Below are 17,460 nucleotides of genomic sequence, written 5' to 3' on the forward strand. Positions count from 1 at the left end.
CCAACATACTTCGCAGGGCTGTGACAGCTCTAGCTCGATCATTGTTTGCATCAGGACACTGTGACGAGAAGTTCATCATTTTTGGGTTAAATTACACTCAAACCCCGTTGGTTTGACACCAACTGTTGTCAAACGAACGGGGTCACTTTTTAGTTTGACACCCCTTTTATACGGAGTTCACACATACTACCAAATGTTTGTTTAGATGTGTGCGTGAGCGCCGTGTAAAAAGTGACAGTTCGTCACTTTTTGGTTTGACTTTGACCAACCAACGGGGTACAAACTAAAAAAGTGTCAAACGAAAAAGGTGACCAACCACCGGGGTTTGAGTGTATATTTTTTTCACTGGGCCTAGAAAGCCTTATAAGAAATCAGAAATTTACTAACACACTCAAAGTATGTTTACATAGAGTTATCTAAGGCCGATCTCACGCACACTAGGACACCATTTGATTTGCTGGCTGGTACAAAATTTAACCTCAATCTTTCTCGTGTACGTACATGCAATACATGCGCACGTAGATAACTCTATGGGAGCTGGGGGTTTTTTTGAATCAGGTTTGCTATCTCTTTCTAGGAACAGTTTATTGGCAGGTGACTTCTAGCTGATTTTTTTGTACTGACCGCCCGATATGTCGGTCAATGTATTTCGCAGGGCTGTGACAGCTCGAGCTCGATCATTCCCACTGAGAATTTTGGCTCGAGCCTCGAGTCGAACTGGCTCGAGATGAGCCTGAATTGAATCGAGGCTCGAGCTAAAATTCTTAGTGGGTTGTTTGTATCAGGGCACTATGACGAGAAGTTTTCCATTTTTGAGTTAAAAAAATATTATTTTTTCGCTTGGAGCGAGTTGTGGCGCTATAACCACGGCAAATAAGTGCCCAAGGCATTCGTGGAAATACAATGTCCCATCCCAAAGGGTCCCGGAGTACCAAACCTTCTTAGCATGGTGCTCCCAACGAATACAACCAAATTTCGGAGCGTATTGTGGTGTGTCCCCACGTTTCTTCCTCCCCTGTCGATTCAGAATTGTGTTGTTGTTCGAACACTCAGTGCTCAAACTGTGCATATATAGTTTATATGCAAGGCTCACACCGTTTATGCGCAAAAGCATTCTGCAAAAATCTATATGCAAAACTAATAGCATTAATCATGTTATTTATTTCAGTGTAACTCCTCGTCACAGTGTTCAGATGCAAACAATGATCGATAATTTTGGTTGATTTACGCGTGACACACTTTATGGATGACGTCTATCCTGCTCTTTTCTAAATTTAACATCAGCTGACGTGAGCAGCTGATAGACTCTTTGTTTACACTTCTACATTGGCCCATTGTTTTGCTTGGTTTACACTTCGTCTTTGGACCATTTACTACAGATTGTCAAGGAAAACAGGTCGATGCAAACTAAATCGGAACTGGAAAACGTTTTTGACATAGGACTATGTCTCTAGTTACTATATTGGGGGGCCAGTTCAGAAATTCGATCCAAACCGTCACAAGCGTGCGAAAAAAATTGACATATTTCAAACGCTTATATCTTTTCCCCCAATCGAATAATCCCGAAGATTCAATCACCAGTCGAAAGGGGAATACTTAAGCTATCGTTTTATTACATAATAACTTTGACTAAACATAGTTAAAGCGCTTAAAACATGCAAACAAAATGAGTCATTTTTCAGTTCAAATCGGGCAGATGACCAATCAGAGCGAGCGTATGCATTCGAGGCCGCGCCCCTTTTGTGCCGTTCTCCGGCTGTGCCGCTATTTAAGCAGAAAATTTCGCAAAAGCAAATCACTTTGGAACGAGCACTCGAACCGGGTACATCGAGTCGAGCCAGCGCGGAGCAGCAGCAGCAGCAGCAGCCAATAGAAGAAGAGGACCAGCAACCAGAAGGAAGAACCACCAGCAGCAGAAGGAGGAAATTCTTACAAAGGCGCACCAAGCGGACCGGTGGAAGTCACCATTATGTGGCGGTTCTCATGCAACATGGCCATTTCGACAGTGGTGGTCACAACCTGGAGTGGCCGGTGCCCTCAAAGAAGGTTCCCCCGGGGCCCGGAGGGCCTTTTACAGAACCATACGAGTTGTGGCAATATGGGTATCAAAATTCATGGTTTTTGATACTGAACATAATAATGGCCATTTCGACAGTGTTGGCCACAACCTGGAGTGGCCGGTACCCTCAAAGAAGGTTCCCCCGGGGCCCGGAGGGCCTTTTACAGAACCATACGAGTTGTGGCAATATGGGTATCAAAATTCATGGTTTTTGATACTGAACATAATAATGGCCATTTCGACAGTGTTGGCCACAACCTGGAGTGGCCGGTGCCCTCGAAGCAGGTTCCTCCGGGGCCCGGAGGGCCTTTTACAGAACCATACGAGTTGTGGCAATATGGGTATCAAAATTCATGGTTTTTGATACTGAACATAAAAATGGCCATTTCGACAGTGTTGGCCACAACCTGGAGTGGCCGGTGCCCTCGAAGCAGGTTCCCCCGGAGCCCGGAGGGCCTTTTACAGAACCATACGAGTTGTGGCAATATGGGTATCAAAATTCATGGTTTTTGATACTGAACATAAAAATGGCCATTTCGACAGTGTTGGCCACAACCTGGAGTGGCCGGTGCCCTCGAAGCAGGTTCCCCCGGAGCCCGGAGGGCCTTTTACAGAACCATACGAGTTGTGGCAATATGGGTATCAAAATTCATGGTTTTTGATACTGAACATAAAAATGGCCATTTCGACAGTGTTGGCCACAACCTGGAGTGGCCGGTGATCTCAAAGAAGGTTCCCCCGGGGCCCGGAGGGCCTTTTACAGAACCATACGAGTTGTGGCAAATTCATGGTTTTTGATACTGAACATAATAATAGCCATTTCGACAGTGTTGGCCACAACCTGGAGTGGCCGGTGCCCTCGAAGCAGGTTCCTCCGGGGCCCGGAGGGCCTTTTACAGAACCATACGAGTTGTGGCAATATGGGTATCAAAATTCATGGTTTTTGATACTGAACATAAAAATGGCCATTTCGACAGTGTTGGCCACAACCTGGAGTGGCCGGTGCCCTCGAAGCAGGTTCCCCCGGAGCCCGGAGGGCCTTTTACAGAACCATACGAGTTGTGGCAATATGGGTATCAAAATTCATGGTTTTTGATACTGAACATAAAAATGGCCATTTCGACAGTGTTGGCCACAACCTGGAGTGGCCGGTGCCCTCAAAGAAGGTTCCCCCGGGGCCCGGAGGGCCTTTTACAGAACCATACGAGTTGTGGCAATATGGGTATCAAAATTCATGGTTTTTGATACTGAACATAAAAATGGCCATTTCGACAGTGTTGGCCACAACCTGGAGTGGCCGGTGATCTCAAAGAAGGTTCCCCCGGGGCCCGGAGGGCCTTTTACAGAACCATACGAGTTGTGGCAAATTCATGGTTTTTGATACTGAACATAATAATAGCCATTTCGACAGTGTTGGCCACAACCTGGAGTGGCCGGTGCCCTCGAAGCAGGTTCCTCCGGGGCCCGGAGGGCCTTTTACAGAACCATACGAGTTGTGGCAATATGGGTATCAAAATTCATGGGTTTTGATACTGAACATAATAATGGCCATTTCGACAGTGTTGGCCACAACCTGGAGTGGCCGGTGCCCTCGAAGCAGGTTCCTCCGGGGCCCGGAGGGCCTTTTACAGAACCATACGAGTTGTGGCAAATTCATGGTTTTTGATACTGAACATAAAAATGGCCATTTCGACAGTGTTGGCCACAACCTGGAGTGGCCGGTGCCCTCGAAGCAGGTTCCCCCGGAGCCCGGAGGGCCTTTTACAGAACCATACGAGTTGTGGCAATATGGGTATCAAAATTCATGGGTTTTGATACTGAACATAAAAATGGCCATTTCGACAGTGTTGGCCACAACCTGGAGTGGCCGGTGATCTCAAAGAAGGTTCCCCCGGGGCCCGGAGGGCCTTTTACAGAACCATACGAGTTGTGGCAAATTCATGGTTTTTGATACTGAACATAATAATAGCCATTTCGACAGTGTTGGCCACAACCTGGAGTGGCCGGTGCCCTCGAAGCAGGTTCCTCCGGGGCCCGGAGGGCCTTTTACAGAACCATACGAGTTGTGGCAATATGGGTATCAAAATTCATGGGTTTTGATACTGAACATAATAATGGCCATTTCGACAGTGTTGGTCACAACCTGGAGTGGCCGGTGCCCTCGAAGCAGGTTCCTCCGGGGCCCGGAGGGCCTTTTACAGAACCATACGAGTTGTGGCAATATGGGTATCAAAATTCATGGTTTTTGATACTGAACATAATAATGGCCATTTCGACAGTGTTGGCCACAACCTGGAGTGGCCGGTGCCCTCGAAGCAGGTTCCCCCGGAGCCCGGAGGGCCTTTTACAGAACCATACGAGTTGTGGCAATATGGGTATCAAAATTCATGGTTTTTGATACTGAACATAAAAATGGCCATTTCGACAGTGTTGGCCACAACCTGGAGTGGCCGGTGCCCTCAAAGAAGGTTCCCCCGGGGCCCGGAGGGCCTTTTACAGAACCATACGAGTTGTGGCAATATGGGTATCAAAATTCATGGTTTTTGATACTGAACATAATAATGGCCATTTCGACAGTGTTGGCCACAACCTGGAGTGGCCGGTGATCTCAAAGAAGGTTCCCCCGGGGCCCGGAGGGCCTTTTACAGAACCATACGAGTTGTGGCAAATTCATGGTTTTTGATACTGAACATAATAATAGCCATTTCGACAGTGTTGGCCACAACCTGGAGTGGCCGGTGCCCTCGAAGCAGGTTCCTCCGGGGCCCGGAGGGCCTTTTACAGAACCATACGAGTTGTGGCAATATGGGTATCAAAATTCATGGTTTTTGATACTGAACATAAAAATGGCCATTTCGACAGTGTTGGCCACAACCTGGAGTGGCCGGTGCCCTCGAAGCAGGTTCCCCCGGAGCCCGGAGGGCCTTTTACAGAACCATACGAGTTGTGGCAATATGGGTATCAAAATTCATGGTTTTTGATACTGAACATAAAAATGGCCATTTCGACAGTGTTGGCCACAACCTGGAGTGGCCGGTGATCTCAAAGAAGGTTCCCCCGGGGCCCGGAGGGCCTTTTACAGAACCATACGAGTTGTGGCAAATTCATGGTTTTGATACTGAACATAATAATAGCCATTTTGACAGTGTTGGCCACAACCTGAGTGGCCGGTGCCCTCGAAGCAGGTTCCCCCGGAGCCCGGAGGGCCTTTTACAGAACCATACGAGTTGTGGCAATATGGGTATCAAAATTCATGGTTTTTGATACTGAACATAAAAATGGCCATTTCGACAGTGTTGGCCACAACCTGGAGTGGCCGGTGCCCTCGAAGCAGGTTCCCCCGGAGCCCGGAGGGCCTTTTACAGAACCATACGAGTTGTGGCAATATGGTTATCAAAATTCATGGGTTTTGATACTGAACATAAAAATGGCCATTTCGACAGTGTTGGCCACAACCTGGAGTGGCCGGTGATCTCAAAGAAGGTTCCCCCGGGGCCCGGAGGGCCTTTTACAGAACCATACGAGTTGTGGCAAATTCATGGTTTTTGATACTGAACATAATAATAGCCATTTCGACAGTGTTGGCCACAACCTGGAGTGGCCGGTGCCCTCGAAGCAGGTTCTCCGGGCCCGGAGGGCCTTTTACAGAACCATACGAGTTGTGGCAATATGGGTATCAAAATTCATGGTTTTTGATACTGAACATAATAATGGCCATTTCGACAGTGTTGGCCACAACCTGGAGTGGCCGGTGATCTCAAAGAAGGTTCCCCCGGGGCCCGGAGGGCCTTTTACAGAACCATACGAGTTGTGGCAAATTCATGGTTTTTGATACTGAACATAAAAATGGCCATTTCGACAGTGTTGGCCACAACCTGGAGTGGCCGGTGCCCTCGAAGCAGGTTCCCCCGGAGCCCGGAGGGCCTTTTACAGAACCATACGAGTTGTGGCAATATGGGTATCAAAATTCATGGGTTTTGATACTGAACATAAAAATGGCCATTTCGACAGTGTTGGCCACAACCTGGAGTGGCCGGTGATCTCAAAGAAGGTTCCCCCGGGGCCCGGAGGGCCTTTTACAGAACCATACGAGTTGTGGCAAATTCATGGTTTTTGATACTGAACATAATAATAGCCATTTCGACAGTGTTGGCCACAACCTGGAGTGGCCGGTGCCCTCGAAGCAGGTTCCTCCGGGGCCCGGAGGGCCTTTACAGAACCATACGAGTTGTGGCAATATGGGTATCAAAATTCATGGTTTTTGATACTGAACATAAAAATGGCCATTTCGACAGTGTTGGCCACAACCTGGAGTGGCCGGTGCCCTCGAAGCAGGTTCCCCCGGAGCCCGGAGGGCCTTTTACAGAACCATACGAGTTGTGGCAATATGGGTATCAAAATTCATGGTTTTTGATACTGAACATAATAATAGCCATTTCGACAGTGTTGGCCACAACCTGGAGTGGCCGGTGCCCTCAAAGAAGGTTCCCCCGGGGCCCGGAGGGCCTTTTACAGAACCATACGAGTTGTGGCAATATGGGTATCAAAATTCATGGTTTTTGATACTGAACATAATAATGGCCATTTCGACAGTGTTGGCCACAACCTGGAGTGGCCGGTGATCTCAAAGAAGGTTCCCCCGGGGCCCGGAGGGCCTTTTACAGAACCATACGAGTTGTGGCAAATTCATGGTTTTTGATACTGAACATAATAATAGCCATTTCGACAGTGTTGGCCACAACCTGGAGTGGCCGGTGCCCTCGAAGCAGGTTCCTCCGGGGCCCGGAGGGCCTTTTACAGAACCATACGAGTTGTGGCAATATGGGTATCAAAATTCATGGTTTTTGATACTGAACATAAAATGGCCATTTCGACAGTGTTGGCCACAACCTGGAGTGGCCGGTGATCTCAAAGAAGGTTCCCCCGGGGCCCGGAGGGCCTTTTACAGAACCATACGAGTTGTGGCAAATTCATGGTTTTTGATACTGAACATAATAATAGCCATTTCGACAGTGTTGGCCACAACCTGGAGTGGCCGGTGCCCTCGAAGCAGGTTCCTCCGGGGCCCGGAGGGCCTTTTACAGAACCATACGAGTTGTGGCAATATGGGTATCAAAATTCATGGTTTTTGATACTGAACATAAAAATGGCCATTTCGACAGTGTTGGCCACAACCTGGAGTGGCCGGTGCCCTCGAAGCAGGTTCCCCCGGAGCCCGGAGGGCCTTTTACAGAACCATACGAGTTGTGGCAATATGGGTATCAAAATTCATGGTTTTTGATACTGAACATAAAAATGGCCATTTCGACAGTGTTGGCCACAACCTGGAGTGGCCGGTGATCTCAAAGAAGGTTCCCCCGGGGCCCGGAGGGCCTTTTACAGAACCATACGAGTTGTGGCAAATTCATGGTTTTTGATACTGAACATAATAATAGCCATTTTGACAGTGTTGGCCACAACCTGGAGTGGCCGGTGCCCTCGAAGCAGGTTCCTCCGGGGCCCGGAGGGCCTTTTACAGAACCATACGAGTTGTGGCAATATGGGTATCAAAATTCATGGTTTTTGATACTGAACATAAAAATGGCCATTTCGACAGTGTTGGCCACAACCTGGAGTGGCCGGTGCCCTCGAAGCAGGTTCCCCCGGAGCCCGGAGGGCCTTTTACAGAACCATACGAGTTGTGGCAATATGGGTATCAAAATTCATGGTTTTTGATACTGAACATAATAATAGCCATTTCGACAGTGTTGGCCACAACCTGGAGTGGCCGGTGCCCTCAAAGAAGGTTCCCCCGGGGCCCGGAGGGCCTTTTACAGAACCATACGAGTTGTGGCAATATGGGTATCAAAATTCATGGTTTTTGATACTGAACATAAAAATGGCCATTTCGACAGTGTTGGCCACAACCTGGAGTGGCCGGTGATCTCAAAGAAGGTTCCCCCGGGGCCCGGAGGGCCTTTTACAGAACCATACGAGTTGTGGCAAATTCATGGTTTTGATACTGAACATAAAATGGCCATTTCGACAGTGTTGGCCACAACCTGGAGTGGCCGGTGCCCTCGAAGCAGGTTCCCCCGGAGCCCGGAGGGCCTTTTACAGAACCATACGAGTTGTGGCAATATGGGTATCAAAATTCATGGGTTTTGATACTGAACATAAAAATGGCCATTTCGACAGTGTTGGCCACAACCTGGAGTGGCCGGTGATCTCAAAGAAGGTTCCCCCGGGGCCCGGAGGGCCTTTACAGAACCATACGAGTTGTGGCAAATTCATGGTTTTGATACTGAACATAATAATAGCCATTTCGACAGTGTTGGCCACAACCTGGAGTGGCCGGTGCCCTCGAAGCAGGTTCCTCCGGGGCCCGGAGGGCCTTTTACAGAACCATACGAGTTGTGGCAATATGGGTATCAAAATTCATGGTTTTTGATACTGAACATAAAAATGGCCATTTCGACAGTGTTGGCCACAACCTGGAGTGGCCGGTGCCCTCGAAGCAGGTTCCCCCGGAGCCCGGAGGGCCTTTTACAGAACCATACGAGTTGTGGCAATATGGGTATCAAAATTCATGGTTTTTGATACTGAACATAAAAATGGCCATTTCGACAGTGTTGGCCACAACCTGGAGTGGCCGGTGCCCTCGAAGCAGGTTCCCCCGGGGCCCGGAGGGCCTTTTACAGAACCATACGAGTTGTGGCAATATGGGTATCAAAATTCATGGTTTTTGATACTGAACATAATAATGGCCATTTCGACAGTAGTGGCCACAACCTGGAGTGGTCGGTGCCCTCGAAGCAGGTTCCTCCGGGGCCCGGAGGGCCTTTTACAGAACCATACGAGTTGTGGCAATATGGGTATCAAAATTCATGGTTTTTGATACTGAACATAAAAATGGCCATTTCGACAGTGTTGGCCTCAACCTGGAGTGGCCGGTGCCCTCAAAGAAGGTTCCCCCGGGGCCCGGAGGGCCTTTTACAGAACCATACGAGTTGTGGTAATATGGGTATCAAAATTCATGGTTTTTGATACTGAACATAATAATGGCCATTTCGACAGTGTTGGCCACAACCTGGAGTGGTCGGTACCCTCAAAGAAGGTTCCCCCGGGGCCCGGAGGGCCTTTTACAGAACCATACGAGTTGTGGCAATATGGGTATCAAAATTCATGGTTTTTGATACTGAACATAATAATGGCCATTTCGACAGTGTTGGCCACAACCTGGAGTGGCCGGTGATCTCAAAGCAGGTTCCTCCGGGGCCCGAAGGGCCTTTTACAGAACCATACGAGTTGTGGCAATATGGGTATCAAAATTCATGGTTTTTGATACTGAACATAATAATGGCCATTTCGACAGTGTTGGCCACAACCTGGAGTGGCCGGTGCCCTCGAAGCAGGTTCCCCCGGGGCCCGGAGGGCCTTTTACAGAACCATACGAGTTGTGGCAATATGGGTATCAAAATTCATGGTTTTTGATACTGAACATAATAATGGCCATTTCGACAGTAGTGGCCACAACCTGGAGTGGTCGGTGCCCTCGAAGCAGGTTCCTCCGGGGCCCGGAGGGCCTTTTACAGAACCATACGAGTTGTGGCAATATGGGTATCAAAATTCATGGTTTTTGATACTGAACATAAAATGGCCATTTCGACAGTGTTGGCCACAACCTGGAGTGGCCGGTGCCCTCGAAGCAGGTTCCCCCGGGGCCCGGAGGGCCTTTTACAGAACCATACGAGTTGTGGCAATATGGGTATCAAAATTCATGGTTTTTGATACTGAACATAAAAATGGCCATTTCGACAGTGTTGGCCACAACCTGGAGTGGCCGGTGCCCTCAAAGAAGGTTCCCCCGGGGCCCGGAGGGCCTTTTACAGAACCATACGAGTTGTGGTAATATGGGTATCAAAATTCATGGTTTTTTATACTGAACATAATAATGGCCATTTCGACAGTGTTGGCCACAACCTGGAGTGGTCGGTACCCTCAAAGAAGGTTCCCCCGGGGCCCGGAGGGCCTTTTACAGAACCATACGAGTTGTGGCAATATGGGTATCAAAATTCATGGTTTTTGATACTGAACATAATAATGGCCATTTCGACAGTGTTGGCCACAACCTGGAGTGGCCGGTGATCTCAAAGCAGGTTCCTCCGGGGCCCGAAGGGCCTTTTACAGAACCATACGAGTTGTGGCAATATGGGTATCAAAATTCATGGTTTTTGATACTAAACATAATAATGGCCATTTCGACAGTAGTGGCCACAACCTGGAGTTGCCGGTGTCCTCATGGAAGGTTCACCTTGGGGGAACATTTATGACAATTTTGCCGACAAATATATGAAACAAAATAAAATAATCTTATTCCAGATTTCACTAGCAATCCCGCAAAGCAATCCAGCAAAAACTCATTCAAATTGTTTGGTCCTATGTCTTTCGGTTATGTCTCTGACATACCATCTTGAACTTTTTTGGTGTACAGCGCAATTGGATCGTCAAACATTGGCAAATCTGTTTCCCTTGGCAATCTGAAAACCATTAAGGAGCTATTACACTACGGCAAACAAACAAACAAACTCTCACTTTTTAGCAGTTTGCCTGCTTTGTATGTTTGTCTGGATTTGTATGTACAAACGTCAGCCTGCATACATTTTGCCTTGTTTGCGAGTTTGGCAAACTGTAAAACACGAAAAAGGGTGAGTTTGTTTGTTTGTTTGTTTGCGGTATCGAGAAATTAAAAGTCGACGTCGTCGTGCTATCTTGTCGCACCCGCCATTTCGACGTTCCGATAAAATCGCGTTTTTATGTTAGACCTTGAATAAACAAAAACCAAAGCACGCAATGTAAACAATAACAAACACGTTTTTTGTTTGGCTGACCATTATGTACATTGTCCCGAAGTTTTGTTGATGTTGGTTGCTGGAGTCCCGAGTTATAATTACAAATGTTTACGGTCTTGTTTACGGTAGTCTAACTTGTACGTGCGTCAAACGCGTTCTGACCTGAAATCCCTTTGGCTAATTGTCGCACTTACATCAATTTTCAGGGAGTGACAAGATAGCACGACAAGTTTGAAATTACTTTCATATGTAAAGTGACCAAAATGCACGGAGTTTTTTCGGTTTTTATTGAATATCTCAGGATTGAAATCGAATTTTGGGGCTCTGTGAAGGTCAAAAGGTGAGGCATTGTTAGCTGCACAAAATGGCGTTCTTTACTCAATTTGGCCCAAAATGCACGTGCGACAAGTTAGCACGACGGCGACGAAGTGAGAGTGTGTGCGTGCAACATGGAGTTAAACTTTTTGAAAAGCCATGCTAAGCTTCACAGCAACTGCACAGAAAGTTTAACTCCATGTTGCGATTTGACAGCTCGATAGTGTAATGGCGACTTTACATGTTTTAGCTTAATAATTCTCGACTTTTTTTTATTAGGTCCTATAAACATATGAAAGACAATAGCTTATACGACCTTTAAAAAAAAACCTGGAATGGGGTCCTAAAATGAAGCTTAGATTGCAGATATTACAGCGATAAAGCTTATTTTTCTGAGTACAATGACCCTTTGTACGACCACAAAAGGTTTAAAATGGATTTTTAAATCAATTTTGAAAAATTAACCTCGCGGTCCTTCTTGACAGAAAAGCTCCTACTTGACAGCTCGTTCCAAGGGGACCATAGATGATCCATCGAAAAAATGTTGTCTTGTAAAAAACAAATGTTTGCATTAAAATGAAAAAAAGTGATCAGAAATGGTTTTTAATCGTCCAAAAATCCATAATAAAAATCCATTTTAAACTCTTTGTGGTCGTACAAAGGGTCATTGTACTCAGAAAAATAAGCTTTATCGCTGTAAACAATAATATCAACAATCTAAGCTTCATTTTAGGACCCAATTCATCATTATTTACCTCTGCCCCTCCTCTTACGCCACGCCACTGGAGCAAGTTCCCGCGCTTTCGTTTCATTTTCTTGTTGTTTTGACAGCTTGAGCTCTGCTTTATCGACCCACCAGAAACGAAACCCACGTCAAGGCTGCCATCAGATTTTATGTTTTGATTTGCAGATTTTTCAATCCAGTTGTTAGGATTGAAATGTCATGTTTCTGATTGCAATATTTAATGTATTCTTGAGTTTTTGATTCGTTTTAATGAACAAGATTTTAAAATTTTGAAAAATATTTTAGACTGTTTCAAAATGCGACCACAATTGAATCGTAACTATCGCAGACAAATCAAACCTTGCCTACAGACAATCCAAATCAATCTTCCTGCTCTGCCGTCGTCTGACAGACAACGCTACGACGACAATCAGCCAGCGATCAGCATCATCAGCAGAACTTCGTCGTTGCGAATCGCGAAAAGTCGCGAGGGAAAAACGCAGATTTCCACCGTGTCGTGTCGCGTAAATAAAAAGCTAAGTGCGCGCCCTCCCCCCCAACTCGTGTGTTTGTGCATCGTGTTCCGATCTGTGCCGTCTAATTACGGAAAGGCGATCGATTTTGGGTTGTAAATTCGTCGTCACCCCATCGAGAGGCGATTCTGGGGCACGACGACGACGAAATTTTCTAGGCCGCGCGTTTCCAGCACAGAAGGGAAAGGCCACCACCAAACACACACACGGACACAGCCAGACAGGCGAGAACGGGACAAAAGCCAGCAAAATGGCAAGTTCTTCGAGGTAAGAATTAGGTTTTTTGGGTTTGCGAAGATTTGAAAAAACTGCGAAGAAAGTGCCCGAATTGATTGGCTCGATGACATGGCCTACTAATGCTGTCACGCGAGAGAGAGGGTGGATGCCGTAATCGATTCTCAAAGCGTTGACTTTGCACGGCACACTTTGATGATTTCTACGACAAGGTTTAATATGTTTACATTTTGCATTCTCTCTTTGCTGCTGCAGAGATCACCACCTGAACAAGGTCTGCTGTTACGCACATCCGGATGCTCCGCTGATAGAGGACTACCGTGCCGGGGACATGATCTGCTCAGAGTGCGGGCTGGTCGTCGGAGACAGGTACGTCAACTGGCGGAATCAATTATTCAGCGAAATCCTTGAAATTATCATTTGCCCTCAATTTTCTTCCGTAGAGTTATCGATGTCGGTTCGGAGTGGCGAACGTTCAGCAACGAAAAAGCGGGCGTGGATCCGTCTCGTGTCGGTGGACCGGAAAATCCGCTGCTCAGCGGGGGCGATTTGTCCACGATGATTGGGCCAGGGACGGGGCCGGCGTCTTTCGATGCTTTTGGAAGTGAGTACCAAAAAGACAGAGTAATTCTGGAGCAACATTTGAAAGGGGCGGTACGACATTGCTCTTACGGCCTTTCGTCCCATTTAAACGCGTGCAATGAAAGCCCGTAAGAGCAATGTCGTACCACCCCTTTCAAATGTTGCTCCAGAATTATGCCGTGACATAACCGGAATGGCGTTGAATAACTTGTTTATGTTAGTTGATCTCATCAGAGTCACGAGGAACTCAATGATATGTTTCATTCAATATTATATGCATTCTAGGTATTTGAAGTTTATATTCGAGTTAGTGCCAATTCGGTGGCCAATTTTATGCATTTTAGGTACACGATCTTCCCGTCGATGTTAGAGAAGCGCTCATTTTATCTTCAAATGCTTTAAATTTTGGAAACACTATTTAAAATTGAATTAATTAGATTTGATCAATTTGTTGGCTTCCGGTTGTAGCCTTGTTGGCTTCCGGTTGTAGCCATTTTCGTTCAAAATCACTCTGTTCCAGCTGTGTCAAATCCAGTCTGTGACTGACTTCGTCATTGAAAAACTAGGTCCTAACTTATAAAGCATTGCACAGAATTCCATGTAATAGTACTTTGATGCGTTGCAGAACCTTTCCCAATTTGGGACGTAATATTTAAGTCCCCCTTATGGTACAAATTGTGGCTATGACATACTAGTTGAAATTCATACAATCCTATGATGATACCTATAGAACAGTCATTGAAATGTCTATTTGGAATTTTACCCCGTACATTTGGCAACCTAATTGTGGCGTTTTCCTGCTGATCTGAACTCGAGCCATCGTAGCTTTCCGGCTTACATGACCTTTTCCAGGTCCTACCTCATTTGGTCTGTTGATCCTTTCATGATTATGAGCACAATTAAAACCTCAGTTCTTTCGAATAATTGTGAAGAGACGACAACTTTCTTTCTCATCTGCGAATGACCTGTAAAGTTCACGGTAACAGTTACCACACTAAACTTTTATGTTGTCGAGAAGTTTCTTAGTCATTCCGATTTTTGTGCTTTACCTTGTTCTACATGGTTGGAAGCTTTTTGCCTCCTTTTACGTTGCAAATCAGACAAACTCGTTTGCGATTCGTTTAGATTCTTCCATGTTGATTTTCGCTTGTGACGCCGTACAAATTCGTACATTCAACGAACTCGTCGATAATGTCCGACGACATAAAAGCGTGAAATGCCTCCATAGTAGTTCGCAACTTACGGAATTGTGGATCTGGGAAAACATTGCTAGCATCAAAATCTTTTATTAGTGGAAACTAAGTCTCCCAGCTAAAAAATATTCTTGTGTCAATTTGAGAACATATGTTTTTAAAATCATCTACAACCTTGTAGAATCGTCGTCCGAGTCACTTTCGCTCTCGATATCGGAGACGGTTCCATCCGACACGTTGTCTTCTTCTTCGTCGCTTAATTCTAACTTCTAATCACCCACTTTCATTTTCTAATGTTCAAACTGAACGACAAAATGTTTAAAAAATATATTAAAAAAAGCAATCGGTCACCTGATGGTTGAACAGCTTTTAAAAAAAAATATCCGGAACTTCCGGGATGGCCATGTCCAATCCAACTTCTCTGGAAGTTGCTTGAAAGTGATTCTACAGTAAATACCTGACTGATTTAAGATGGATCCAGGAAATAACCCCTCCAGATCTGGAACCGATATCCGGAAAACCCGGAAAAGGTTTCATGTAACCGAAGTTGATCTGGCGTGGTCAGAAGATCTCTGCTTGTCAAAATGGTCTATTTGTACGGCCTTCTAAAAAAAATTGCGCAGTTTTTTCATTTTAGACATAGAAGACTTCCCCTTAAAAGGGGAGGAGCCAAAAGGGTTTATTTGTTGCCGAAAGTGCTCCGCAGAAGCAGAGTAAATGTGCCGAGCTTTCCAACCCAGTTAAACAAAAACGACTGAGGCTGTTAGGCCACATGCCGATTTTGTGCAGGTGGTGATAACAGACCCGTAATGCTATGATATCAGGAGATTGAAATGATCCGGTCATTGAGGTTTCTTCTTTGGAAGGCGACTTTTGATCAAATAAAATCATTCTACTGCCAACAGTCTACAAGATAAGTCGTTTTTATATCGTATACTAAAGGTTATGGGCACAGCTCTGAACTAGAAGACGTCAACTAAGTTCAAGAAAACTCTAGTTCGAAAATGCTGGTGAAGCGAATGCTCAATTGTTCAAGTCGGCCGAAGCGGTCAGGCCTACGGTGGTTTGGTTTCGCTCCCGGCTATCAAGAAACTACTCCACCTAGGCGTTCGCAATAAAGATGAACCGGACATGGTCAGCGATCAAGCCACTACACAGTGGGATAAAATCGGTAAAAAATAGCTATAAAAATGTAGCCATTGACATAATACGGCGTCAGCCTTCAAGATGGGCGATTCCTGACTATCGGGAATTCTGCTAATGGGACTTCTGGAGCACTACGAGCCAATGATCATGGGGCTCAAGTCGGCTGGGAAGGTGATGTTAGCGGATGCCGTGAAGCCGATAATTCTGCAAGACGTTTAAGGAATTCAAAGGATTTCTACCATACATGAAATTTAAGGGCACACATATGCTGTCCTATCTTAGGACTCTTTTTTAACAACGTTGCTCTTTCTCTCTTTTCCCTCTAGCCGCCAAGTACCAAAACCGGCGCACGATGAGCAGCTCGGACCGGGCGCTGATAGCGGCCTTCAAGGAGATCAGCACCATGGCCGACCGCATCAATCTGCCAAAGACGATCGTGGACCGGGCAAACAACCTGTTCAAGCAGGTGCACGACGGCAAGAATCTGAAGGGCCGCTCGAACGACGCCAAAGCTTCGGCGTGTTTGTACATTGCGTGCCGGCAGGAGGGCGTCCCGCGTACCTTCAAGGAAATCTGCGCCGTCAGCAAGATCAGCAAGAAGGAGATTGGGCGGTGCTTCAAGTTGACACTGAAGGCGCTGGCCACGTCCGTCGATCTCATCACGACCGCCGATTTTATGTCCCGGTTCTGCGCCAACTTGGGTAAGTTTTGGGGGCGTGCTTCTTTGTTCAATTCGGTACTTATTGGGGAATCTTCCTGTAGATCTGCCGAATACGGTGCAGCGAGCGGCCACCCACATTGCGCGGAAAGCCGTCGAGATGGACATCGTGCCGGGTCGGTCACCGATTTCGGTTGCGGCTGCCGCCATCTACATGGCGTCGCAAGCCTCGGATCAGAAGAAGACCCACAAGGAGATTGGGGACATTGCGGGTGTGGCCGACGTTACCATCCGGCAATCGTACCGGTTGATGTACCCACACGCGGCCGAACTCTTTCCCGAGGACTTTAAGTATACCACGCCGATCGAGCAGCTGCCGCAGATGTAAACCGTCACAAGCAAACAAACAAACAACAATTTGCGCTATGTTACACACATTCTAGCGAGTTCTTAGCCTTAGCTAGGTGATAAACACACACACACATATTAGTTATTGCCTAAATATAATTATTATATACACACACAACTAGACACTTGTTTCGTTCGCTCTTCGTTCGAGGTAGACCTGAATATGAATATTTTAGTTTGAGGAGAGCAAAATGCATAGTTTAGTTTATCGAGATGCGCTTGTCACTAATTTCCGTATTTTTTATTCGCTCGTAAGTCTTAGTTTTTTTTTGCCGAAATGTGTAAAAAGAGTTGCTATATTTTAATTCTTTTCGCCACAAAACACATCTAACGCGCGTAATTTGTTAAGAAATTTTGTTAAGAAAACACACAAACCACACAGACACACACGTGCGGCACTTGTTTGCCAAAACACAGCACCTGATCAGGGGAAAACAATGTAACTGAAAGAGTATGGGTGTATTATTTCTTTTTTTTCAATTGAGGAAAAACAAATCAAATATTAAGCTGTAGTGATCAGAATGAGAATAATAAAAATCATGTAAACGCATAACGATTTTGTAAAACTTTTGTAACAAGTAAATGATAACTTTTGCAGACAAGTGAAATTAAAGTGGAAAAATAAAACAAAAATTAATATTACGAAAACAAAACAGTACCATGAGAGTTCGCAAACTATTTGATAGTTTTAGGATGTAAAAAATAACAATAAAAATCAATTAAGTGAAATCCTTTCAACACGGTGGTCGGCTTTTCATTCGAATCGTTTAACTTTAC

General features: G+C 45.9%; 1 protein-coding gene across 1 annotated transcript; it reads left to right on the forward strand.

The window, feature by feature from the left end:
- The first annotated feature begins 12,499 nt into the window (after nt 1-12,499).
- LOC6038616 (transcription initiation factor IIB) lies at nt 12,500-17,221 on the forward strand. The gene is made up of 5 exons (XM_001848339.2): nt 12,500-12,729; nt 12,952-13,065; nt 13,140-13,300; nt 15,944-16,318; nt 16,380-17,221. The coding sequence occupies exons 1-5, from the start codon at nt 12,713-12,715 to the stop codon at nt 16,661-16,663; spliced, it is 951 nt and encodes a 316-aa protein (XP_001848391.1). The 5' UTR covers nt 12,500-12,712; the 3' UTR covers nt 16,664-17,221.
- The last annotated feature ends 239 nt before the right edge of the window (nt 17,222-17,460 follow it).

This window comes from Culex quinquefasciatus, chromosome 2 (assembly GCF_015732765.1).
Source record: "Culex quinquefasciatus strain JHB chromosome 2, VPISU_Cqui_1.0_pri_paternal, whole genome shotgun sequence".
Taxonomy (NCBI): Eukaryota; Metazoa; Arthropoda; class Insecta; order Diptera; family Culicidae; genus Culex; species Culex quinquefasciatus.

Bases quoted from the DNA above. Each gene is read 5' to 3' on its own strand.
- LOC6038616 (XM_001848339.2), top strand. The intron at 13,301-15,943 runs GTGAGTACCAAA...TTTTCCCTCTAG, and splicing joins GTCTTTCGATGCTTTTGGAA to CCGCCAAGTACCAAAACCGG. The intron at 16,319-16,379 runs GTAAGTTTTGGG...ATCTTCCTGTAG, and splicing joins CCGGTTCTGCGCCAACTTGG to ATCTGCCGAATACGGTGCAG.